The sequence below is a fragment of the Ictidomys tridecemlineatus genome, chromosome 2 (genome assembly GCF_052094955.1).
Source record: "Ictidomys tridecemlineatus isolate mIctTri1 chromosome 2, mIctTri1.hap1, whole genome shotgun sequence".
Classification (NCBI taxonomy): Eukaryota; Metazoa; Chordata; class Mammalia; order Rodentia; family Sciuridae; genus Ictidomys; species Ictidomys tridecemlineatus.
The window spans coordinates 76,389,127-76,412,811 of NC_135478.1; the positions used below are offsets into that span (position 1 = coordinate 76,389,127).

Below are 23,685 nucleotides of genomic sequence, written 5' to 3' on the forward strand. Positions count from 1 at the left end.
CTTAAGTCCCGAAAGCCACTTCCTCTGCTCCAGGAGAGTCATGAATGTGACCCCTGCTTCCTTGGGTCCTTCTGTCCCGAGGGCAGCACCCATTCGCAGCAGGGACAGTGAAGCACGTGGCCTTCGTGTGGCCGCTGGCGCACCACTGGGCCTGAGGCCACGCTCTTTAGAGTCTGATTTGAGAGGGGAGCTGTTCCCTCCTGGGTCAGGGCCCACTCCCCTGCGTGTTGTGTCCCTGGGACGCTGCATTCTGAGGACTGTGTACAGAGCAGAGTGGCCCAGATGACTGGAGGCCACGAGGAAATGGAAGGGACGGGGAGAAGGATCATAGCTTAGGGATTTCTCGGGGCCTCCTGGGAAGAAGGGTCACCCTGGTTCATGTGGCCCAAGAGCTGTTCATGCTAGGCTGGGCTGTGGCAGAGGCTGGGCTGGGAGGCCTGGACCTTCACTGTGAGGAGGAGGTGAGGAGCACGGCCGCCGAGGCCACCCACCTCCTGTGGCCAGGCAGAGGCAGAGACGCAGTGGTGTGGGACTGCTCCCCTGGCAGGTCCAGAGTCCTGCTCTGAGAGTCTGTGACCCCGACGTGGGGCCGAGCGAGTGGGTTTCCAACCCTCCCAATGGGCTGTCCAGGCGGCGCCAGTGCCTCTGTGACCCGAGAACATGCACACCTAGAGCCGACCTCGCTAGTCCCTGCCACAGCTGCTGTTCCTGCGACCTGGGACCTGAGCGTCCGTAGCCGTGCACCTTCCTAAAGGGCATTTCTCTCCAGGCCAACTGAAGGGGAGAGGACGGAGCGCCTCATCAAAGCCAAGCTGCGGAGCATCATGATGAGCCAGGATCTCGAAAACGTCACCTCCAAGGAAGTAAGAGCCCTCTTCCCAGAGCGCCTTCCCCGGCCGGGGGCAGGCAGCAGCAGCAGGCCAGGACCTGTCCCCAGACACACTCCCCTCGGCTTCCTTCTGCCCTGGCAGCAGGGCTCAGTGGGAGGTCGCAGGGCCACCATTTACTCTCTGTGGGGCGTGGACATGTTTCTGGAGTCCCCGGAGCCTCGCCTGTGTCACCTTTGGTCACGATTCCATGAGGTGCTTGGTTTGCACCCGGAGCGTGTAGCTTAGGCCCTCTCCCTCTCCGCCCCCGCTGCCCTGTGTTGTACGTGAGACCAGCTGACTTCTTCCTGCTCGGGATTGCAGCCGACCAGCAAGGTGTCTTCTGTCTGCCTTTTAATGTTTTCCTGGATCTCTTTTAAAATTTTGTCTGTTGCTTTTTATCTGTTGTTCAAGGAATGCAATGAATTATGGTAACAGCTTAAACTAGATATTTTCTTTCTTCTTTTTTTAGTACTAGGGATTGAATCCCATGTGTTAGGCAAGCACTCTACCACTGAGCTACATCCGTAGCCCCCTTTTTAAATTCTTAATTTTGACATGGAATCTTGCTGAATTGCCCAGCCTGGCCTCAAACTTGCAATCCTACTGCCTCAGCCTCCCAAATCACTGGGATTACAGGTGTGCACCATTGTACCTGGCTCAGTTAATATGTTTTCAAAAATCGTGTGGTGATGCCTTCCCAAGCAAGAAGAAACTGACTTTAGGTTCTCATTAAGAAGTGTTTTGTTATTTAATTGTTAAAGTATAAGTGGTTGGCCAGGCACAGTGGTGCACGCCTGTAATCCCAGTGGCTCAGGAGGCTGAGGCAGGAGGATCGAGAATTCAAAGCCAGCCTCAGCAAGTTAGCAAGGCTCTAAGCAACTCAGCAAGACCCTGTCTCTAAATAAAATATTAAAAAGGGCTGGGGGTGTGGTTTAGTGGTTAAGCACCCCAGGTTCAATCTCTGGTACAAAAAAAAAAAAAAGCAAGTGCTTCAAACTCAGAAAAGATCCCTTGGAAATCACATTCCTCATTCAAAATAATAAACGCCCCCCAGTAGGGTTTACCTGGAGGCTGGATGATCCACATCCCTCCCACCACACCTGGGTGCTGTGGATGCCTTCCTCTGGACACAAAAAAGAAAAATGCACCCTTTTTGAAAACTGCTTCAGTTTGTTTAAATTAATCACGTTTAAAGCTAATTATGACTTAATTGTTTGGAGGTTGGCAACGTTTTTTTTTTTTTTTTTTTTTTTAACAAATCACTTTTCCTGACGTTCCCACACCACAGATCCGTAATGAGCTGGAGAAACAGATGAACTGCAACCTGAAAGAGTTCAAGGAGTTCATAGACAACGAGATGCTGCTCATCCTGGGGCAGATGGACAAGCCCTCCCTCATCTTCGACCACCTTTATCTCGTAAGAGGCACAGCCGTGGCAGTACTCGGTCTGGGGTCATAAGGCAGACCTCCTGGTCTGGCACTCGCAGCAGGTCGGAGGGAGGAGGCAGGCAGGGTGCCTGCTCAGGCAGCCCCACCCTGGCCCGGACCCCCTTGCCCAGCTGCAGCCTGTGGTCTGTCCTGCCGGGTGTCTGAGAAGTGGCTCAGCTGAGCTGCGGGGACTGGTCTGGGCACACCTGGCAGTCACCTGGCAAGTGTCTTCAGACCCTCGGGGCCCTCTGTCTTCAGTCACTAACACACAGGCCCCACCCAGATACCCTCAAATGGTTCATGGGCCATGAAAACCCAGCTGGTGGTGGGCATGTGCCCACTGAGCATCCCCAGCGGGGCAGGATGGTGCTGACGGCTCCTCCACTGCTCTGCCCGCAGCCCATCAGGAGAGTCGCCTGGTCATGGAGGCTCTGCACACGGTGTGCAGACTCCCCGCCCCTCCAGCCCCTGCTCCCGGGTCCCCACGCCGTGAGTCTCCAGAGAAGGCAGCTGGCCAGTGCTCAGCGTCTGGGACTCTGGAGGACGGCCTTGCTAAAATTAGACGGGAGGCCGTGGTGGAATGCAAGTCGGCCCAGAGGGCCGGGTCCCCTCCTGCCTCACCTGCTGTGTGACCTGGAGCGAGTCTCTTTTCCCTCTTTTTCTGCATCCTTCATGATTGTGAGGATTCAGTAAGATGCCTCTTGAAGGCACTGAGCACGTTCCCTTGGACACTGTTGTACACAGCCATGAATTGAGGAAAAGCGCTCCCGGGAGGCCAAGGGGGGGGTCCTGCTGCAGACGCAGTGGCTGCTCCCCGCCTGCAGGAGTTGCCTGAGCTCTGTGTCTGTCAGGATAGCTGGAGAAGGCGCGGTGCTCACAGGACTGACCCTTCCTGTGCCGGTGGGCTTCCTATTTGTGTATTTGGACAAGTGACGGGTGACAAGGGGCTCTGCCTGGGAAGGTCCAAGGGAATGCAGGGCCCTGACCCTGTCCTGGTGAAACTGACATGGGCCACTCCCCCTGTGTCTCCACAGGTGGTGGTCACAGCTAGGGGGTGTTCATGGCCTTCTCAGAGCCGTGGTTATTTTTTCGGTGTGGTTTGGTACTTTTTCCATGAGAGATATTAAAGGAATTTTTATGGTTGAGACTCCGTCAAATACCAGAGTGCAGCCGCCCCGCACACGGCCAGCCGGGCCCCACCCTGGAGGGCCGACCAGGAGCTCAGGACAGGGGCATCAAGGAGACTGAGCCCTGGGTGCCTCTGCCCTCTGTGACTCTGCGTCCTCCAAGTCACCTAAGAACAAAGTGATCATTTTTGCTTTTATTCCCTTTCATGTTATTTGTGTGTCACAGGGTTCATTTTTGAATGATGGCATTTTTAAAGTATTAAAAAGAATTAAATGAACACGTTGTAGGAAGTTGGAAAAATAAATCCGTCTAAAGAAGAAACAAGCACTCCTACACCAGAGCTGGTCTCTGAGCAGTCTGCGTCCACTTCCCATCCCTCTGTGTTTGGGGCGTCTGTCTGGGGTTTTTTGGGCTGGGCCTCTTTCACGCCTCCCAGCGTTTCAAACACGAGGAGGGAGATGGTCACACGGTCAATGTGCCCCTGTGCCCTGCTTTCCTTTGTATTTTTTGTTTTCCTCACGTGGTATTTCCCTGGGCCAAAGAACAGCCTCCTAAAGGCCGCTCGTCTTGAGGGCCCTGTTGTAAGGAGATCACTGTTCTGTCGGCCTCTTCCTGTTGGACCTGTGGGATGTCACCACTGTTCCGCCGTCGTCCGTCTCTGAGTTGTGACCGTTTCCTCAGGGAGCTTTTTGTAGGTGGAATTACTGGGTCACAGGTTAGGAACGTCCAAACTATTGCCAGAATGCTTCCCAGAGAAGGGACACGATGCCTACTGTCCTTAGTGGTGAGGAGGTCATGGTCCCGGCCTCCGTGACAGGGCCCCACCATGGTCCCCAGGAAGGAAGCAATTTCCCGGACTCACTCTCTCCCCAAGGCCAAGGGCCACACTCCCCCTCCCTGTTACCTCTTGATCTGTGAGGGCCTTGGGCAGCTCCGGGGCTACCTGCTACACTCACGGGGTTTGTGTGATCTGTCCCCCAGGGCTCTGAATGGAATGCGTCCAATCTGGAGGAGCTGCAGGGCTCAGGGTGAGTCTGCTCCGCTTGTCTTCCCAGTCCTTCCAGGCAGCTTGGGACGCCTGCCTCTATTGCCGAGGTGGCCCGGCTCCCCTCTAATTGCCTGCACCCTGGTCTCTGAACTGGCTGGAGGGGCTGATTTGCATAGCTAAACAGATGTGCTTCAAAATGCCATGTTCTGAATAATTCATGGATCTGAGATCTTGTGGAGTCTGTGATTGTGTGGGTCACGAGCAGCCTCCTCAATCACACTCCGGTGGCACGTCCAAGAGCCTAGACCCCACAGGCCCTGGACTCCCGCTGCTCCTTACATGGCCGCACATCTCTGTGGGCTGTCAGGCCACTCAGCAGCCCTGACACCTGGCCCATTCCTGGTTCTGTTGGAGGTTACACCTCTGGGCCTGGTGGGAATCTTGCAGCTCAGCAGCCAGGGTCTCTGAGAATGCTCAGCAATGAGGGTGAAAAATGTTTAAACCTAGACCTTCAAGAACAGATGTCTGCACTTTTTAAAAACAAAACAAAACAAAACAAAAAAAACAGCACAGCCACAAAATCACCATTCTCTGGGTCTGACATGATGGCATTCTTAAATTACCACATTTGAAAACCAAGACTAAACAAATCTTAAAATATATCTTTAGAACTACTGGTTAAGATGGGTTCTTTCAACCGAGTATTCTTCAAATGTGGCCTGGGACTCTCTGTGCTTCTGTCTTGCTGAGAATCAATAGATGACTCTTAAAGCTCTTCGAGTGCATGATACGTATTCACTTAGGAAACTGATTTGAGATGTTTTCTAACTCCTGAAATTATTTTGGTCTTCTAGAAGTGAAAATACTGATTAGGTTAGAGAACTACAGAATCTGGGTCAGCAGACTCCTCATTCTTATTTATTTATATCTTGCCTTGTTTCAAAAGGCTTTAAGACTGTTCCCAAGAACTTAAATAATGGATGGTTTTATTCTGCTTTGTTTTTTTTTTTTTTTTGAGAGAGAGAATTTTTTTTTTTAATATTTATTTTTCAGTTCTTGGCAGACACAACATCTTTGTTTGTATGTGGTGCTGAGGATCGAACCCGGGCCGCACGCATGCCAGGCGAGTGCGCTACCACTTGAGCCACATCCCCAGCCCCGGGAGATTGTTTTTTTAATACCACTGTATACCACTGATAGTTATAAATTTTGAAACTTTAAGGAATTTAGAAATGTATTTAAGAGACATGTTTACTTTCTTTTTTTTTTTTTTTTTTTTTTTTTTTAAATTTTATTTATTTATTTTTAGTTTTTCGCGGACACAACATCTTTGTTCGTATGTGGTGCTGAGAATTGAACCCGGGCCGCACGCACACCAGGCGAGCGCACTACCGCTTGAGCCACATCCCCAGCCCCGACATGTTTACTTTCCATAGTTAAGATTGCTAAGCAATGCTTCAGTGCTTCAAACTGAGTTTTCTTTTTTATAAGACCTTTCTAATCAAGGTACTTTTTGGTTTTGTGTGTATATGTATAATACAATCTCATTTTGTACAGGAAATACAAAAAAAAAAAAAATTCCCAGTGCTGATGACTGAACACAAGGCACCCTACCACTGAGCTATACCCCCACCCTTTTCTATTTTGAGACAGGGTCTCACTGAGTTGCCCAGGCTGCCCTTGAACTTGCTATCCTCCTGCCTCAGCCTCCTGAATCTTGGGGATTGCAGGCAAGCGCCAGTGCACCTGACAGAAATTCAATATCAAGAAAAAGCAGACGTCCCACCAGGAGCATGTGCCTCATGTGTATTTCTTTTTCTCTGCTGGTGTTGTGTTGCTTTATTTTCCTGGTCCCTCCTTCTCATCCTCCACTTTTTCTCTGTCTCATTGCAGGGTTGACTACATTTTAAATGTCACTCGAGAAATAGACAATTTTTTCCCTGGCCTCTTTGCATATCATAACATCCGAGTGTACGACGAGGAGACCACGGACCTCCTTGCCCACTGGAACGAAGCATATCACTTTATAAACAAAGCCAAGTAAGTGGGCGGGGCCTGGTCCCAGGGGGCGTGGCTCCGCAGGGTGGGGGGCTGGGCGGCCGCGAGGCTGCTGGCTGAGGACGCCTTCTTGTCCGGGGGACTTTTGGTGTTGGCTGCAGAACCCCAGGCACCAGAGGGGACAGTGGGTGTTGATCCCCTCCGGGTGGCTCCCTGGCAAGTTCCTTCTGTCCTGGTGGCATGACCCTGTTGTCATCTGTGTTGTTCTAGGCAAGGACTCAGCACCAAGTGCATGTGGAAGCTTCCCCTGGGGGGGGGGAGGGTTCCCTCAGGGCTCCGTGCGACTCCCCAAGTCAGGTGTTCCTGTGTGCCTAGCACAGGCGACAGGGGGGCCGGCCCGCTGCCCCTAGACAGGGTTCCCACCATGTTCCCACCCTCCTTCTGTCCACACCTTATTCCCCTGCAGAACAGCTGTCTTACTGAGAGAGCTCACCCTTGGAGATGCTCTCAGCCAGAGCTGCACGTCCGTCCTTACCAAGTCCTCGCTCTCTTTAAGCCTGGGGTGCAGGAAATAGCACCTGCTCCCCCGGGGTCATCTACTGGACTGATTAGTTCAGCCCCTACAGCCTGGTGTCCCCAGGTGTTCTCCAAGGTGATGTGTAGAGTGTCCCAGTTCCTGGCCCTTCTGTAGCTGTCACTTAGCCGCACCTGGGCCTGAGCTGCCTCCTGGCCCGCGGCAGGTCGGCCCATCTCTGTCTTGGCCGAGCTCTGCTCTTCTTGCCCCTGGGCCTGTGTCCGGGGAGCATCTCATTCTCCCCGTGCAGTTCCACTTGGCTGACCCCGTTCTCTACAGCAGCTCATTCACTGTCTGTGTTTGCGGGAGCGGCTAAGTGGCTTGTGTGGCCATCTGCTTAGCTGCCCGGTCCTTCCCAGGAAAGGGCTTTCTGTGGCCAGCCTGTCCCAGTAACTACAGGGTCCACTTCATGTCTGAAAGCAGCTGCTTTTGGAGCTGTCCCGCAGCAGGCCAGGGCCAGTTGACCCTGACTTCCTCCTGTGTGCTAGTCGGTTTTGCAGCCGAGTTATTTCCCTTAGAGGGCGTATGGAATCTGCTCCCTGACATTCCAACGGGATTTGCGCCACGAGACAACTTCGGGGCTTAAAAATTCAGTGGGTAAAGCCCAGAGAATGCAGTTGCTGAAGACTCCAGTCCTTTGCTCACACCACTCCCTCCCCTGCAGGCGGAACCACTCCAAGTGCCTGGTCCATTGCAAAATGGGGGTCAGCCGCTCGGCGTCCACCGTCATCGCCTATGCCATGAAGGAGTTCGGCTGGCCCCTGGAGAAAGCCTACAACTACGTGAAGCAAAAGCGAAGCGTCACACGGCCCAACGCAGGCTTCATGAGGCAGCTGTCTGAGTACGAAGGCATCCTGGACGCAAGGTGGGTGCCCCCTGGAGAGTGGGGGCGGGGCAGACTGAGCACAGCGCCCTGTGGCCACGCTGGCCAGCCTGCTCTGCATCCCATAGTTCTCCCGTTGGCCAGCGGCTGGGCCAGCGGCTGTGCAGGGGGAGCTGGCTTGAGAGAAACGCCATTGTTTGGGCTTTGATGAGTAATTTCCAGGAGGGATCTGTTTTGGTTTTATTGGAGCACACACAAAGCTTGTTTTGCTACTGGAGGGAATGGGACCTAACTTCCCATCCAGGGTCCGGCCTGCTGCATGGTGGGCATGTGCCTGTCCTGTTTCCTGAGCACCTGCTTTGTGCCAAGGCCTGTGAGCCAGTCTCCCAGCAAGGCCACCCCAGGACAGCACTGGTGACTGGCCAGGTTCCACCACCGGCCAGCTGGGTGATCAGGGAGGCTGGTCAATCTCCCTGGGCCTCAGCACCCTTGTCTGAGCTAAGAGCTAATCCCACCTGAATGTCGCTGCCACAGGCTGTGGTTGTCCCTTAGAAAATGAAAAGGGTAGTCCCTATAGGTCCAGCAGATCACAGAAGGACTGAAAGCCGAGACTCGAAGATTTCTACCCTCAGGGCAGCAGCATTATCCCGGGTGGCCAAAAGGTGGGGGCAGACCGGGGGTCTTCAGCTGGAGAGCGTATAAGTACGTGGAACATCTCTGTCTTACAGCCGAAGGCAAGGGTAGCTGGGTGAGGTGGCAGACGCCACCAGGAAAGGGCTTTCTGTGTACTGGAGGCCGAGCGGGCAGGTCCTTGGAGCCCAGGAGTTCAGGGGCAGCCTGGATACCATAGCAAGGCCTCACTCAGTTAGCAACGATCACACCTCAGAGAAACCTCTTTGGCTACGAAGCTGCCACTGCACAAAGCCACAGAGCTGTCTCAGAAAGAAAAAAGAAGGAAGGAAATGCTGGCACCTTCTACAGTCTGGGTGGACCTTGGGGCATCATGAGTGAGACAGGCCAGTCACAGGAAGGCATTCTTTCCATTCTGCAGAACCCCATTTGTAAGTGGCCCAGAGTGGTCAGATCTGAAGAGAAAAGCTGGGATCCTGGTGGCAGGGGCTGGGGAGGACAGTGCCATGTTTACTGGGTGTGGCATTTGAGTCTTGTAAGGTGACAGGAACTGCGGAGCAGATGGGGGTGGTGACTGCAGGGCCAGGGACATGGCTGACACAGCTGAGTGGGACACTCCGGATGGTCAGGTGGCAGGGTGTAGGGTTCTCTTAAAGCGTTAGAAATTGTCCTGTGATCTCTGACCTGCACAGGTATCCACGATTTCCTGGGACCTTTCCAATCATTTTCATGTGTTTCCTGTGGACGTAGTTCTGTCGGTCAGTCAAGCTCCAGTACTTTCTGCCCTGACCTCCTTGATGTCCTTGCAGTGTGGGTGGGAGGGGGAGTGTTCTCCTGCCACAGAGAAACCTAAGTGGCACGATTACGCTCATACGGTGAGCAGGGACCAAACACCGGGTCAGTTACCAGTCAGGCCGCCTTGGCATGTCCTCCATCCCCTGGTACAGGCACCTGCGTGTGCGGCTTCCAGTGCATCCGTGGTGACTCAGAGTCCTCGCACATCTTGACAGTGATAGTGAGAAGCATGACCTAAGCAAGACAGAGCCAGCCCAGCACCCCGCTGACCTTGGACTCTGCCCGCCGTCCCCCACCAGGACCTCTGGGTGCTGTCCCCCACGCTCACCTTGCTCTGCCCTCTCTCCTCGCAGCAAACAGCGGCACAACAAGCTGTGGGGCCAGCAGGCGGACAGCAGCCTCCAGCCGCCTCCCGAAGACCCTCCAGAGCCTGGCGACTTCCTGACGGAGACCCTGGACGGCACTCCTGATGTCCCGCTGCCCTGCTTGGACAATGCTGCCCAGCTCAGGCTCCACGGAAGCCGGGCCCCAGGAGGACCCGCTCTCCCCTGCTGTTTCCGGAGGCTCTCAGACCCCCTCCTGCCTCCCCCTCCTGAGGACGCCGGCAGCGTGGTGCACCTGGAGGACCTCGAGAGGGACGCTCTCTTGGAGGAAGAGGCTTCGCCCGCCAGACACCCCCAGGATGGCGCTGGATTCTGCGAGAAGGATGTGAAGAAGAAACTAGAGTTTGGGAGCCCCAAACCCCGGAGTGGCCCCTTGCCCCAGGTGGAGGAGATGGAGAGGGAGGAGGGCCCGGGCGCAGGGAGATGGGGGCGGCCCGCGGCCCAGCCTGAGCGGGGCCTCCTGGAGCGCGGCAACCTCAACAACAATAACAGCAAGAGGAGCTGCCCCCAGGACTTGGAGGTAGGTGGGGCGGTGACTCTGGGGGGAGGCAGCGTGACCCGCCGAGTGACTCGGGGTCCTTGGGGAACAACCTGCACCCCTGCAGCCGTCTTTGCCCCAGGCACCTCATTGGCACCTGGAGCAGGGCCGCAAACTCAGGTTCTTTTTCCTTATGTAAAATGTAAAACAACCTGTCGCCCACTTCACTGAGCCAAGGCAGAGCTCTTCTCCTGTCGCCTCACCCTCCCACACCTCCTCCCTCGGGACTGTTTTGAAACAAGTTCCCAAGGTGTCATCATTGCTAAGTGCTCTCGTGTGTAGCAGAGCCACAACACTGTCACCCCCTTTAAATGTGCCTGACATCTTCAGGCGTCTGATCTTCAGTTCTCGTCCCAGTGCGTGACACCAGTGCCACTGTCTCCGCAGCTGTGGTACTTGGTGGATCATGTGGAACACAGCTGACCTCAGCCCGGCTCTCTCTCAAGTCACCCCTGATTCCGCTCCGTCTCCCTGCGCCCTCAGTGGGCAGCAGCCCAGGAGTGGGGTCTGGCTTATTGGAGGGGTGCAGTTGGCAAACTCCAAATCAAAAAACATACCCCCAACCAGGTAGGATTCCAGGTCCCCCCACACTCACGACTCCCCTCAGAGAGGAAACACGCATCAAGACAGGCAGCATGGGACCACTCTGCAGGACACTGTGCCACCAGTCGGCTCGCATGGTGCTAAGTCACTGGCCCAAGAAGGGGAGGGGCTTAGATGAGAGCGTGGATTGTGAATGTGACATCATCTAGGAAACAGGACCTCCAGAACCCCGAGACGTGCATCCATTCCTGTGTCTGACCCCCACTTACCATGGTGCCTGGCCAGCCTGGGGTAGGGCGCACTCAGATGGCCCCCACACACCTGCAGCTCAGCGGGGCGAATGGAGGGTGAACACAAAGGGATGTGGCGAGGTGTGCCACGGGCGCTCAGCATGCCCACAGACGGGCTGTGGCCTGACGGAGGGGAGCAGCTGTGCAGGGAGCCAGGGGAGGGACTTCATGTGGCAATCCTGGCCCCTGCATACCTGCTGAGCCCACCCTGTGCCCCATTGACTCTGAAAGGTGCCCTCACACCTGCTCCCAGCCCTCCACAGTAGATTTCCTTGCAGATGTGAGAAGAAAGAACATGGGAGCACTTTGGTTAGAGCTTAAGAGAAAATTCTGGTTCAAGAATTAGGCCTCGTTATGGTGAGAGTCCCTGAGATTGTCAGACTGAGGGTTGACTGGTGGACCAAGCCCACCCAGGGTTCCTGGCAGAGAGACATCCTCTAGGAGGGCCTGCTCCCATGCCCACCGCACATCCCCTGCAGCCCCCAGGGCAGGGCCGGGCCTCCTCCAGTGCTGGCCACCAGGACTTCCTGTCTTGGGAAACTGAGTCTGCGCAGCTCTGGAGGTTCAGGGAGAAGCCCTCCTCCCGTGAGCGCCTCCTCCAGCCCTCGGCCTGGAGGGCTTCATTTCAGACCATTCCAGAACTCTCGTGGGGCAGAGTGCTGGTCCCCTCGCCTGCCCTCCATCTCCCTGCCTCCACCTCAGCCCAGAAGAGCAACTCCCAACCAGTCAGTCCTTTGGCACTTGAGCCGGTGAAGGGTGGCCCCACCTGGCATAAGACTCCGCATAGCAGAGGGTTTCCCTGGGAAACAGCGTGAACGACATCTTCTGTGGGTCTGGCTGGGCCTGGAGGCACCTGTGTCTAGGTCTGGGTTGGGGTCTCCAAATGCTGTCTTTGCCCTTTGCCCCCTCTCTTGTGGAGACTGACTAGAGCCGTTCCTTTAGCTGGGCTGGACAGGAAGGGCTCCATCCAGGGGCTGCGTGCTCCCCAAATGCAAATTATTTCTGCAAGGGGAAGACCCCCGGCTCTGCTTCTGCAGCCGACTCGCTATTTCACTTCGTTCTAAGTGCCGTGAGCTGGTACTGAGCAGGGTAGGTGCCTTACTTCCCCGGGACACCGCAGCCTGGCCAAGAGGCACCCTGTGCAGGTGAGAAGGGAGGTTCCGGAGGCCCTGCCTCAACCCTCGTGGCCATGCGACCCACGCCCAGGAGCTTGGACCTTGGCTTCTGGGTCATGGTTCTGTGTCTCTGAGGCTTCTCTGACCTGCGTCGTCACAGTCAGGCGGGTTCCAGGAGTTCTGTTTCCCACTGACTGCAGTGAAGGGGTACCCCTCCAGGGTCTGCCCTTGCGCATCGCCTGCCCTCCTCCTGTATCTGGTCCCTGGTTCACGGTGCTCCGTCTCACAGTGTTCTTGTCCCCTTGCAGCACGATGCTATGTTTGGGATCCTGAACAAAGTGAAGCCATCCTATAAATCCTGTGCCAATTGCATGTACCCTGCAGCCAGCGGAGCTCCCGAGGCCTTCAGGGATTGGTGTGAGGACCCAGGTGCTCCCGCCATCTGCACCCAGCCAGCCTTCCTGCCCCACCTCACATCCTCCCCTGCAGCCCACATGTCCAGCAGGTCCCGAGGTCTGGAGAAGCTGGCCTCTGGCGTGGCTGACGCGCCCTCCTTCCTACCGCCAGCAGGTTCCAGAAGACCTGATGCCAGCAGCTCCGGAGCCACAGCTGCTCCGGAGCTAACAGGTAGCATTTCAGAACCTTCTAGAGAGACCCCCAGAGTCCTGCCAAAGTCCCTCCTATTGAAGAATTCTCACTGTGACAAGAACCCTCCCAGCATGGAAGTGGTGAAGGAAGAACTGTCACCCAAGAAAGATCTCAAGCCTGCAAAGGACCTGAGGCTTCTGTTCAGTAGCGAATCCGAGAAGCCCACGACCAACAGCTACTTGATGCAGCACCAGGAATCCATCATCCAGCTGCAGAAGGCCGGCCTGGTCCGCAAGCACACCAAGGAGCTGGAGAGGCTGAAGAGCCTGCCCGCAGATAGCGCCCCCGGCCGGCTGGAGGCCAGCATACCCGAGGAGAGCCAGGAGCCTGGGCCCCCAGCTCTGCCCGGCCACGCGGCGGGTGACGAGAAGCCAGAAGCTGCCCCCCAACCCGTGGAAGGAGCCTCGCTGAAGAGCCCCCCGCCCCTCCCCTGCCGCCTGGACCACTCCAGCACCTTCTCCAGAGACTTCCTGAGGACCATCTGCCACACCCCCACCTCCTCGTCCCTCAGCTCCAACATGACCCGCAGCTCCAGCAGTGACAGCATCCACAGCGTCCGTGGGAAGCCAGGGCTGGTGAAGCAGCGGACGCAGGAGATCGAGACGCGGCTGCGGCTGGCCGGCCTCACCGTGTCGTCCCCCCTCAAGCGCTCCCACTCTCTTGCCAAGCTCGGGAGCCTCAACTTCTCCACAGAGGACCTGTCCAGCGAGGCGGACGCCTCCACCCTCGCCGACTCCCAAGACGCCAAGTGGAGCGAACCCTCCTGCCTGCTCGACCCCCAGGCCGTCCCCAGGAACCCGGCCTCCAAGCCATCAGGGAAATGCGCCCCAGGAAACTTGAACAGCCCCTCCTGGGTGAGCAAAAGCTGACCCACGACAGAGTCTCACAGGATCCCTCCCTTGTCCCTCGTGGGTTTTGACCCCCCTCTTACATCTTGATCTGTCTTAAAGAACCCAAGTCACCTGAACCTCCCGCTCTTGCCATAGAGAGGAGGAGACGTGGCAGTACAGGAAGGAAGGGGAGGTGCCGGGTGCCGGGATTTGTCAGAGACGCGGAACTCTGTCCCCAAGTCCCGGCTCTGAGAAGAGTGCCGAATCCAGAAGAGCACGTTCAGATATGCACACATCCAAAATGTTTTATTGCAACATGCAAAAGAGGAGTCATGGTGACGCCACCGTCCCCGTGGCCCACATTCCCAGCTCATCCCACCCTCAGAGACACTCGAGATGGCAGCCTAGTCCTACCTCTGTTCTCGCTGTGCTTTTTGTTTTTTAAATACGATGATTCCCAGGGCTCATCCCAGGGAATGCTGCTGCTGTCAGAAAGGGGTTTCCAGGGATTGGCTTCCTTTGGTGGGTACCCCAAGAGCACCACCCGCCCTGGCTCTGGTGCAGCTGATGGGCATTGGGTCAGCACTGGGGTCAGTTGGGGGAAGTGTGCAATTCCCTCAGCGCCCCTATTTCAGGGACGAGGACCCCAGACCGCTGCTTCTCTGTTCCTCCTGCTGAACTGGGTGTGGTGGGGTTGGGGAAGGGCTGGGGCTGTGGTTCTGGGAGGTGGATCCTCCCAGGAGCCCACCCCTCAGGGTTGTTGGGTCCCATTTTCCAATGTTTGGAAAGGGAAGGGATTTTGGGGGCAGAGACCTCTCCTGGGTCCTGCTCCAGGAGCTACTCATTGCAGCTTCTCTGAGAGGATGCGACCTGGGAAGGACAGGGAAGAGCCTCAGTGTCTCCAGTCGCCACTTCCTGTGGGGAGAACTGCTTCCTGTCTTTCCAGTTCTCCGGCAGAGGCAGTGACAGCCCAAGTCTCCTTGGGCTCCGCTCTGGGCAACGCCTTGAGGAATCAGGTGAGCTCAGCAGGGCGTGTGACCAGGTCTGGGCTGGGTCCCCAAGTGAGGAAGATGCGGGGACAGCCTGAAGAGAGAGAAGCAGCTTGGGAGCGAGGCGGGGCTGGTGTGCAGCCCCGGTCAGCTGAGAAGGGCTTTTACATTCTCTAGGGGTTGAGAGACAAGACACTAATGGCAGCAGGCACCTGTGGCCCACGAAGCCCTGGGTGGTACCGCCAGACCCTTCGTGGAAGTCGCCCACCCTGGTTTTATATGATGACACCGGGCAGCCCATGACCCTGTAGGAAAAAGTGGGACAAATTGGAAGTCCTCCTCTGGCTCTTGGACACCTCAAGCCAAACCCTCCCCCGTCTGTACCCCAGGCCTCACCGCCCACCCCCACCAGGGTCCCCCATGGAAGATGGAGGAGTGTGTGGTGGGGGGATCACGGACGCTCCCCGCAGTTCCATCTTGCCCTCGACAGGATCATCTGGATTAGCTCAGTGAGACCCAAAGCCTTCAGGACAGGCAGCCCCCAAAGCAGATGTGTGAGTCGCCATCTCCTGTTGGTGGGAACGGCCCCAGAGCGGCTGTGCTGGAGGAGACCTGGCGGGTTCAGGGTCCAGGCAGGTCTAACTCCCCTGGGACACAGGGTTCTGCAGACACCCTCTCCAGGGACTCTCTTCCAGCTGCGTGATGTTTTTTGCAGTCTGCTGTTTTACTTTGTAGGGTTCCCCCCACCCCCGCCCGGCCCACTACTGTCAGTTAAAGTCACTTAAAAAGGTGATTATCCACTTACATTTGAAACCGTGTGGGGTTTCCCCTCATCCTCAGCCAACAAAAGCATAAAAAAAAAAATACCGAGTTCAATATGTTTTGCCACACACGCAGTAGATCAAGTTTTGTGTCAACATGATTCTTTAGATTTGGCAATGGTAGGCTTTTGTTGGTTTTTTATCACCTCCGTAGAGGACAGTAATATGTTTTTGAAAACTTAAATTTTGAAAGCCATAATTTTTCTTTCGACCAGCTAAAGAGTCAGGGGTGGGGAAGATTACAAATACAAGGGGGTCTTTGGCTTCTGGCAAACTTGCCCATTTGTTGTGGAACCACAGCCAGCATATCAGGTCATCAGGGCAACGTGGGGGGGGGGGCATTCTTGATTTCTTGGTTTACATCCATCCTGGAGAGGATGAAGAGTTTTCTTAGAGGCAAAGACCACTGTTTTTGTTTGTTTGTTTTTTTTATTGTCCTTATTGTTGGTTTGTTTTGTGGTGCTGGGGATTGAGCCCACAGCCTTGTGCATGTGAGGCAAGCACTCTACCAACTGAGCTACACCCCCGTGTTACATTAACAAGACAAAAGCATTCTGCCAGATCAGAGGCACCTTGACAATGACATTTGCACTGCTCTCAGCAAAGAAAGTGTGTTCCCAGAGCGTGGCCATAGTCTTTGGGAGATTCCCAGCATAAGGGACAGGAGAGGAGCAGAGAGGGATGCAGAGATTGGCGCTGGGCAAGTGATTTTGGTGATGGTCATTTTCCTTGAATGCCTATGTTGAACTAAGGGAAATGTCCCCATGGGGCCGCATCCCCCGCCACATGGCCTTCAAGCGCCACCCAGAGTTGGGGTGACCCTGCTGCAGCCTGTCCTGCGCTGGTGCAGGTTTGCCTGGATTATCGGATTTCAGAGGCACAGAGGTAGTGCTGGTCCAGAGGAGGCTCCAGTTCTTCCCTCCTCTGACTGGGATCTGTCCCGGCCGAGGTCCATTTCTGTCTCTTCCAGCCACGGCAGGGTCTTCTACAACAAGCCCTGGCTGCTTGAACTTCCCATGAGAGAGGCTTCTCTCTCTGTGTTCCTTGCCTCCTTGTTCTCAGCTGGGGACCTGCCAACCTCTGGACTGTGGACAGCTCACTGCTGCTGGCAGGCTCTTTCCCCTGCCCCCACCTTGTCCCTTCATGCAGGTGACGCTCCCCAGAAGCACACAGGTGGCTGCCCTGTGCAAGCCCCTCCCCCCACACCTGGTTTCTCCAGCTCAAGAACATTCCAGTGAGTTCTGAAGTCCTCCCCCGCCCTGCAAGCCCAGAGGGTGCCTCAGGAGAGAGCCAAGGTTGGACAGACCAGCAGAGCAGCCCTGCCCTGCACTCTGTCCCCAGGCCCATCCTGGAAGGTTGCTGAATACCCGATCCCCGGGGCCTTCCTCCCTGGTGAGCACAAATGCTACGTGACTTAGTTAAGATCATCCCAAACAACTTCCCTGAGGTACCCTAAAAGAAAAGCATTGCTTTTGGTGGTGCTGGGGATTGAACCCACGGCCTGGTGCATGGGAGGCGAACACTCTGCCAACTGAACCCCAGCCCCAGGCATTGCTTTCTGTTGTCCAGGAGTTCTTGGTCCCAGAATTCAGCTCACCCAACCCTGCTGGTTGAATGGCCACTTAACGGGGCTCCCCTCAAACACACAAAACTCCAAGGGCCACCTCTTCCCCTCTGGCAGAAGTGCTAAGTAGATCAGGAAGGACGCCTGGGCAGCTCGGGGCAGCCTCGCCTGTCTGGTCCTACTCCCTGGTTAGCTGCCGAGGACACAGGCCTCGTGTAGGTGGCTGCTTCACTCCACACCTAGCCACTGGCTCTGCTCTTGCCTGCTCTGCACCGAGTGCCTGGGGAAGGGGTCCCCTCTGCGGTGTCTGGACACGCATGGTGTGTGGCTTGTGCGTCCATACATACCTGAGCACATACAGCTGAATCCAACCTTGTGCATCATATCTCATCCACACCTCTGCCATGTCACCCGAGCTACAGAGGAATCATCTGGACCATTGTGACGTGATGCTGCCCAGCACTGCCCTGGGCCCATGCACGTGTCCCTGCCCTCAGACACAGGCATCTAACAGACTCCCTGTGGGCTGCTGCCCTGGCCAGGGTCCTGCTGCAAGAGAAGATGGCTGCTCCCTCCCCTCCCTACGCCGTGGTCATTGTTCTACCATCCAGTGCCTTAATCCTAGTTTACAAATACTGTGTATTTATGGAGACTGCTGCGCTCTCATCTTGGTGACTGGGTGTTTGTCTCGTCAGTGGTGGTTGGTGTGGGACACGAGCTGTCCTAGGCCATTCTCGTGTTGAGTCCGCTGTGCAGTTGGACGTGGTGTGTCCACAGCTACTCCAGGGAGCCTTGCTAGAAACAGCACCGTGGTTCCAGGGGCCGGGCCAGCCTCGGCCATGGCTGCGTCCCTCGGGAGCCCACGAAAGAACGCAGTTTGGTTTGTGGCCAGCTGGGGAGTGGCACAGCCAAGCTCCTGACCCCAGCCCCTCGGCCATCCCCATCACAGCTGTGCCCTTGTCTCCTAGAGGTGTGACTGCCGCCTGGCCACCCTGGCTTTCCTCTCTTAGTGTCCTGAACTCTTTTGCAACAAAATGTAGGTCCAGGTCCCCCCACTGCGACACCACCGGAAGAGTTAGTCCTTGGTTTTTCAGAAGCTGCTGGTGGGTTCCTGTGTGTTGTGTTATATCGATGATTTTTTAATTGTTTTTCTTCTTGTTTTTTTATATTATATATTTAAAGGCAGTATCTTTTGTACTGTGAATCTGCAGTAGAATATGCATAATGCACTTTTTTTTACTTCCGTTGGTGTGTATTATATATAGTCTGTGTGCTTCTTGTGATGAAAATAAACTTTTTCTTTATAAATGCCTGATGACTATGCATTTGTTCAACAGGAAACTACCTCGTCAGCCTTTGCCAAGACAGTCTGATTCTTCATCTTCATCATCATCCTCATCCTGGACAGTCTTTACTGAGCACCTACTGTGTACTATGCTCTATGCCCAAAACCCTGGACAAGTTAGACCAGGGAGAAGTGTCAGGTCTTTCCAGGACGCGCCTCGTTCCCTGGTTCTGTCAGGAAGGAACAGGCCCTCTGCCGGGTGGCCATTTGTACACCAGAAAAAATGCTCCTCACCAGAATGGGACTGGGATTTGGGGTGGTCTGTCCATTACAGTAGAAATCAGAGCCAGAGGTGCGCCCCAGAGGATCACCAGGTGGGAATGGTCCCCCCACATGGCAGGGACCAGAGGCTGTGGGGCCGTGACTGCTCACTGCCATGGCAGGAGATGGTCACTGCGCACGGCGGAGGCCCGCTCGTGCCCACGTCACACCAGGCAGTTCTGGTGGCGCTCTCTCTCCCTGGGTGTGCCACCTTTCTGTCACTCTGACAAAGTACCCAAGATAAACAGGAGGGGAAGGTCGGTTGTCCCCTCACCACCCCGTCTACGCTGCTGAAGATGGAGCCCAGGGCTTGGGGTGTCCTGGGCCAGCACCCTGCCACCAAGCTGGGTCTCCATCCCCAGCAGGTCCTGTTGGCTCAGGGCCTCGGAGGCCTCAGTGCGTGGTGGATCCATCTGTTTGCTCAGCCCAAAGAGAAAAAGCTGCTCCCCTGGGGGGGATGGGGAGACAGAAGGTTCAGGAAGGGCCCCCCCCCACCCCCTGGAGGGCAGGCGCCCAGCGGCCTGACTTCCTCCTGCCAGGCCCCAGCTCCTGAAGGCTCCGCCACCACCCCAGGGCACCATCAGCTGAGGACTAAGCCCTCAAGGCATGGCCTTTGGGGAACCTTTAAAATCCAAACTGTTGCTAAAGCTGCACAAACAAGCAAACACCCCCAGAAAGTATACATGTGAGGCCAAATCATGGCTGGAAACTGCTTATCAAGTATGAAATTCAAAGCAGAGGTTAGTGTTGTCACGCTGGAATGCAGTCCTGTCATAAGATGTCTGGAGGACACTCCCAGGACTGGAGGTGTAGCTCAGCCCCCCAGGCCCTGGTTCAGTCCCCAGCGCGGCTGCGGAGGGAGGGAGAGCCCTGGCTTAGGGAGAGCCCTGGCTTAGGAACGCCTCCTGGCAAACTGCAGGTACCAACCATTTCTCTTTGGGTCCTAAATGTGAATCCGATTCTGGGGACAGGGCCCAGCAATCTGTATGTCGATTCCCTGGGAATCCCGATGGCCGAGTTTAGAAAATACCAAAACAAGACTGATGCAATTGAGCAGGCTCACACTTCAACGGTTCCGATCACGTTCCACGGGGGCTCTCGGGAGACACACCATGACGCCTAACAGAGAACATGGGTGTTCCCAAGCCTCCTCGATCCTTGCTTATTGGGGGTTCTCAGAATGTTCCATAACTGGCTGGTGTCACCCGGCTTTCATCTCGGAGTGGACATGCAGGTTGGGTGTGGTCCCAGATCATGCCTCTGTGCTGGGAGGCTTGCAGGGGAGAGTCCACGGGCCTGCTTAAGTCCCGGGAAATCCCTTGGAAAACCTTCCAGAAGGCAGAGGGGGCCCCCACGTCGTCAGGAAGCCCCTTTCCAAAGAGGCGTCCACCCAGGGTGCGCAGAGTGATCCCCGCCCGGAAACGCCACTCGTCCTTGCACCCTAAAGCCAAGAACCAAAAGGACATGGTCCTTGGTATCCTTAGGGGATTGTTCCAGAACCTTCTCCCCATGGAGAGCACAGTTCACAGATGTCAATTCCCTAAGTAAGATGGCTAGTATTAGCAAATAGTCTTTGTACACCTCCCCCCACTTTAAATCATCTCCAAATTGCTTATGACATTGAATGCAGTGTAAATGCCATGTATAGAATTGTTTATTGCTTAGGGAATGGTGACAAGAAGTCTGTATAGTCATGCAGATTTAAGTGTTTTTTTGGGGGGAGGTTACCAGGGATTAAACTGAGGGGCACTGAGCCCCACCCCCAGCCCTGTTTTGTATTTTAGACAAGGTCTCAGTTGCTTAGTGCCTCACTTTTGCTGAGGCTGGCTTTGAACTTGCGACCCTCCTGCCTCAGCCTCCCGAGCTGCTGGGATGACAGGCGTGGGCGGCTTCACAGAGGACTTCTGCTCACAGTGATGCAGGGTGTTTTTTTTTCCCCTGATATTTTCTAATGGCTTTTGAATCCCCAAATGCAGAATCAGCTGCACTTATGCATCTTCCATGTGCCTGACGTGAGGACTCCCTCTGAATCCTCCACACAGCCTCTTCCTCGGTTTATGGATAAAGAAACCGGCCTGCAGAGCACAACGAATTAGCCTTTGGTTACACCCAGAGAGTGATAAACCAGACAGATATTACTGACTCCCATCTGGAACCTTCCCTAGAGCGGAGTCTCCCGGCCCCAGAGTAGAAATAAGCAAACAAGATGCATCCTGTCCCCGCTTTAGGTCCCAGCAACAGAGCAGAGGGGTTAGAGCTGAAGCCTCGAGCCCCGAAGAAGTCAGACCCACTGCATGCTCCAGAGGCTGTTGGGGCCACACACAGCGGGTCTCCTGCTCCCAAATCCTATTCACCATGCTTTGCCTTTAAAGGGAAACCGCTCGTGCTTCTTGAAGTGTACTTGTCAAGGGTCCAGTTCCAGCTTCAAATTCCTTTTTTTTTTTTGTAAACTGTTCCAGCGCATAAAAGATCAACACACACACATTAGCAGCCTCTCAATCTGGGAAAGGATGTGCTGGCATCTGACACTAAGAGTCCAGTTCTCCGAGCTGGGGACATAGCTCAGTGGTAGAGTGGGTATGTAGCATGTGCAAGGCCTGGTGTCCATCCCCAGCACCACCCAAAAAAACCAAAAAGATTCTCCCTAAAGTGTTGCATTGGAGTGGGGAGCTCCCTCTGGTTCTTGACATGGGATATCAAAATGTGGTGAGAGCCGGGCTCGATGGCACACTCCTGTCATCCCAGCGGCTCAGGAGGCTGAGGCAGGAGGATCAAGAGTTCAAAGCCAGCCTCTGCAAAAGCGAGGCCCTAAGCAACTCAGGGAGACTCTGTCTCTAAATAAAATACAGAATAGGGCTGAAAATGTGACTTAGGGGTCGAGTGCCCCTAAATTCAATCCCCAGTACCCCCCCAAAAAATGGGGCAAGAACAATGCTACCTGCCTCCTGGGACCAGTAATTTGAGAATTAACTAATAACTGGGAGATGCAAGGCCCACTCTGTAGGGGGCACCCTGTCCATGCTGAATGACCGCTATTGTGGGTCCTGGTGGAAGAGGAAGGAACGGAGGATGGTGAGAAGAACTATATCTCCACTAGTGGCAATAGTTTTGCAAACAGCTGCCCCTTACAGATACTAAAATCCAGGATTCCCAAGGCCCTTGTGTGAAGTGGTGTTGTATTTACAGAGAACCTACCTGCACCCTCCCCTAGAGGAAAATCATGTCTGGGTTTCTCGCCACACCTAATGCACTGTCCATGCTGAGTGAATCGTTGTTAAACTGTCATGTTTAGGGGATAATGGCAAAAAGGTCTGCACATTTTTCACTACAGATGAAATTTTTTCCCAAAAATATTTCCAATCCGAGAGGTAGGTCACGTCCTTGGATGGGGGCCCCTAGACGTGGAGGGCCAACCGTATGTGCATGACTGAGTCCATCTTTATAGCCGACCTTGGGCCTGTTTTACAAACCAAGAGCTGGATGCTCAGACCAGGTAACATGGGTCAGGGGCATGCCTCCAGGAAGGGACAGAGACCAGAGGCCCCCGATTCCAAGTTCATGCCCTCTCTACCCCACCATCTTCTTTCCAAAGAAAAGGGCCCCTCATCCGCTGGGCACGATGCTGACTGTGTTTGGTTTCAGCAGGAACTTGCTGATAGTGAGTGAACGGGATGTTCCACCAAAGGAAGCCTCAGCTTCCTTCTCCAAGGCTTTGGAAGCTTGGGGACTCCCAGGATTGCCAAACCACGTTCTTCTGCGACAGGGGCTGCATCTCAGTCTCCTCCAGGTCTGGGATGTTGGGACTGTGAATCAAAGAATCCTGAGTTTTCCAGAAGAGTCCAGAAGAATCAAGAAAACATGATGCTAGCTGAGCCCCTGTATTTCACGGTTCTGGAATTCTGTCTCTGTGTCTGGAGCCCCTGCCTGTGCCAGGCACTTGAGAGAAAAGGGGAAGTGATTTCATGGCTGGGGGTCCTCTTGGGCCTTCAGTAAGAAAGGAATCTTACACCTGCTAACAGCGATGGGCTGGGCGTGGATGGGAAGGGTCTGAGAACTCGGGCCTTTTACATGCTAAGCACATCTTTGAGCCCAACCTTGGACCCTGGGTTTCATTGCTTTATTGTGTGTGTGTGTGTGTGTGTGTGTGTGTGTGTGTGTGTGTGTGTGTGTGTGTGTGTGTTGAACCACAGAGCCTAGTGCATGCCAGGCAAATACTCTACCAACTGAGCTATGTCCCCAGCCCTCATTGTTTTATTCTTATAACTGTTTCCCAAAACCTCTGCAACAGGATCATGTTACTTTAATAAAAAACTACAATATATCATTCACTATATTGTAAAAATATTCATTTCCTGTGTATAGTGGTGCACCTCTGTTAATCCCAGCTTCCTGGGAGGCTGAGGCAGGATCACTTCAGCCCAGTATTTGAGACCAGCCCGGATAACTCAGTGAGATCCTAAAGCTTAAAGAAACAAATTGAGCGCGGTGGCCCACACCTGTCATCTCAGCATCTCCGGGAGGCTGAGGCAGGAGGATCACGAGTTCAAAACCAGCCTCTGCAAAATCGAGGGGATAAGCAACTCAGAGAGACCCTGTCTCAAAATAAATTAAAAGGACTAGGGATGTAGGTCCGTGGTAAAGTGCCCCTGGGTTCCATCCCCAGTTCCAAAATAAATAAATATATGAAAAGTAATAAAATTTTAAATATTTGTTTCTGAATTAGGGAAATGTTAAGATTTTTAAAAAAGATGGTTTCATATTGAGCTCAAAAGTGCTCTCTGAGCGCCAAGAAGCATGGTTCTAGGGCGCTGAGCATAACGCTTTGGGAGAAGGGTCCCTTGTCCCCCTTCATGAGGTAGCAAGGGTCCCCAGGCAGACAGAGTGCTCTCAGATTGCTGCAACTCAGGGTGCCAGACAGGGCTTCCTCTCCTCCCACCCGCCCCTCCAGGCTATAGTGCCCAGCCCTCTGAGTGACTACAGCTGTCACTGAGCTGCAAAGCACGGCCAGCTTCGGGCCAGCTGCACAGGACTCTGGCTCAGCAAAGCCCCCGCGCTTGCTTCAATGCTCTTCCATCGCGGTCTTGAAATCCCCAATGATTCCTTCCCAGGGGCGCAGGCTTCTCAT

The 23,685-nt window shown here is 54.7% G+C and overlaps 1 protein-coding gene across 11 annotated transcripts in view; it reads left to right on the forward strand.

Moving 5' to 3' along the window:
* Ssh1 (slingshot protein phosphatase 1) overlaps positions 1-22,888 on the forward strand; it is a 64,490-nt gene extending 41,602 nt beyond the window's left edge. For 8 of the 11 annotated variants that reach the window (XM_078038957.1, XM_078038959.1, XM_078038962.1 and 5 more), the window contains 7 exons: positions 770-863; positions 2,158-2,286; positions 4,407-4,453; positions 6,307-6,453; positions 7,650-7,850; positions 9,587-10,136; positions 12,411-18,262. In XM_078038957.1, the coding sequence (XP_077895083.1) occupies positions 770-863; positions 2,158-2,286; positions 4,407-4,453; positions 6,307-6,453; positions 7,650-7,850; positions 9,587-10,136; positions 12,411-13,619 (2,377 nt within the window). In that variant the 3' untranslated portion in view covers positions 13,620-18,262. Of the gene's footprint in view, positions 1-769; positions 864-2,157; positions 2,287-4,406; positions 4,454-6,306; positions 6,454-7,649; positions 7,851-9,586; positions 10,137-12,410; positions 18,263-18,291 lie in introns of those variants that run through there. The other 3 variants (XR_013434662.1, XR_013434661.1, XM_078038964.1) reach the window with 3 other exon arrangements.
* Positions 22,889-23,685: the final 797 nt, after the last annotated feature.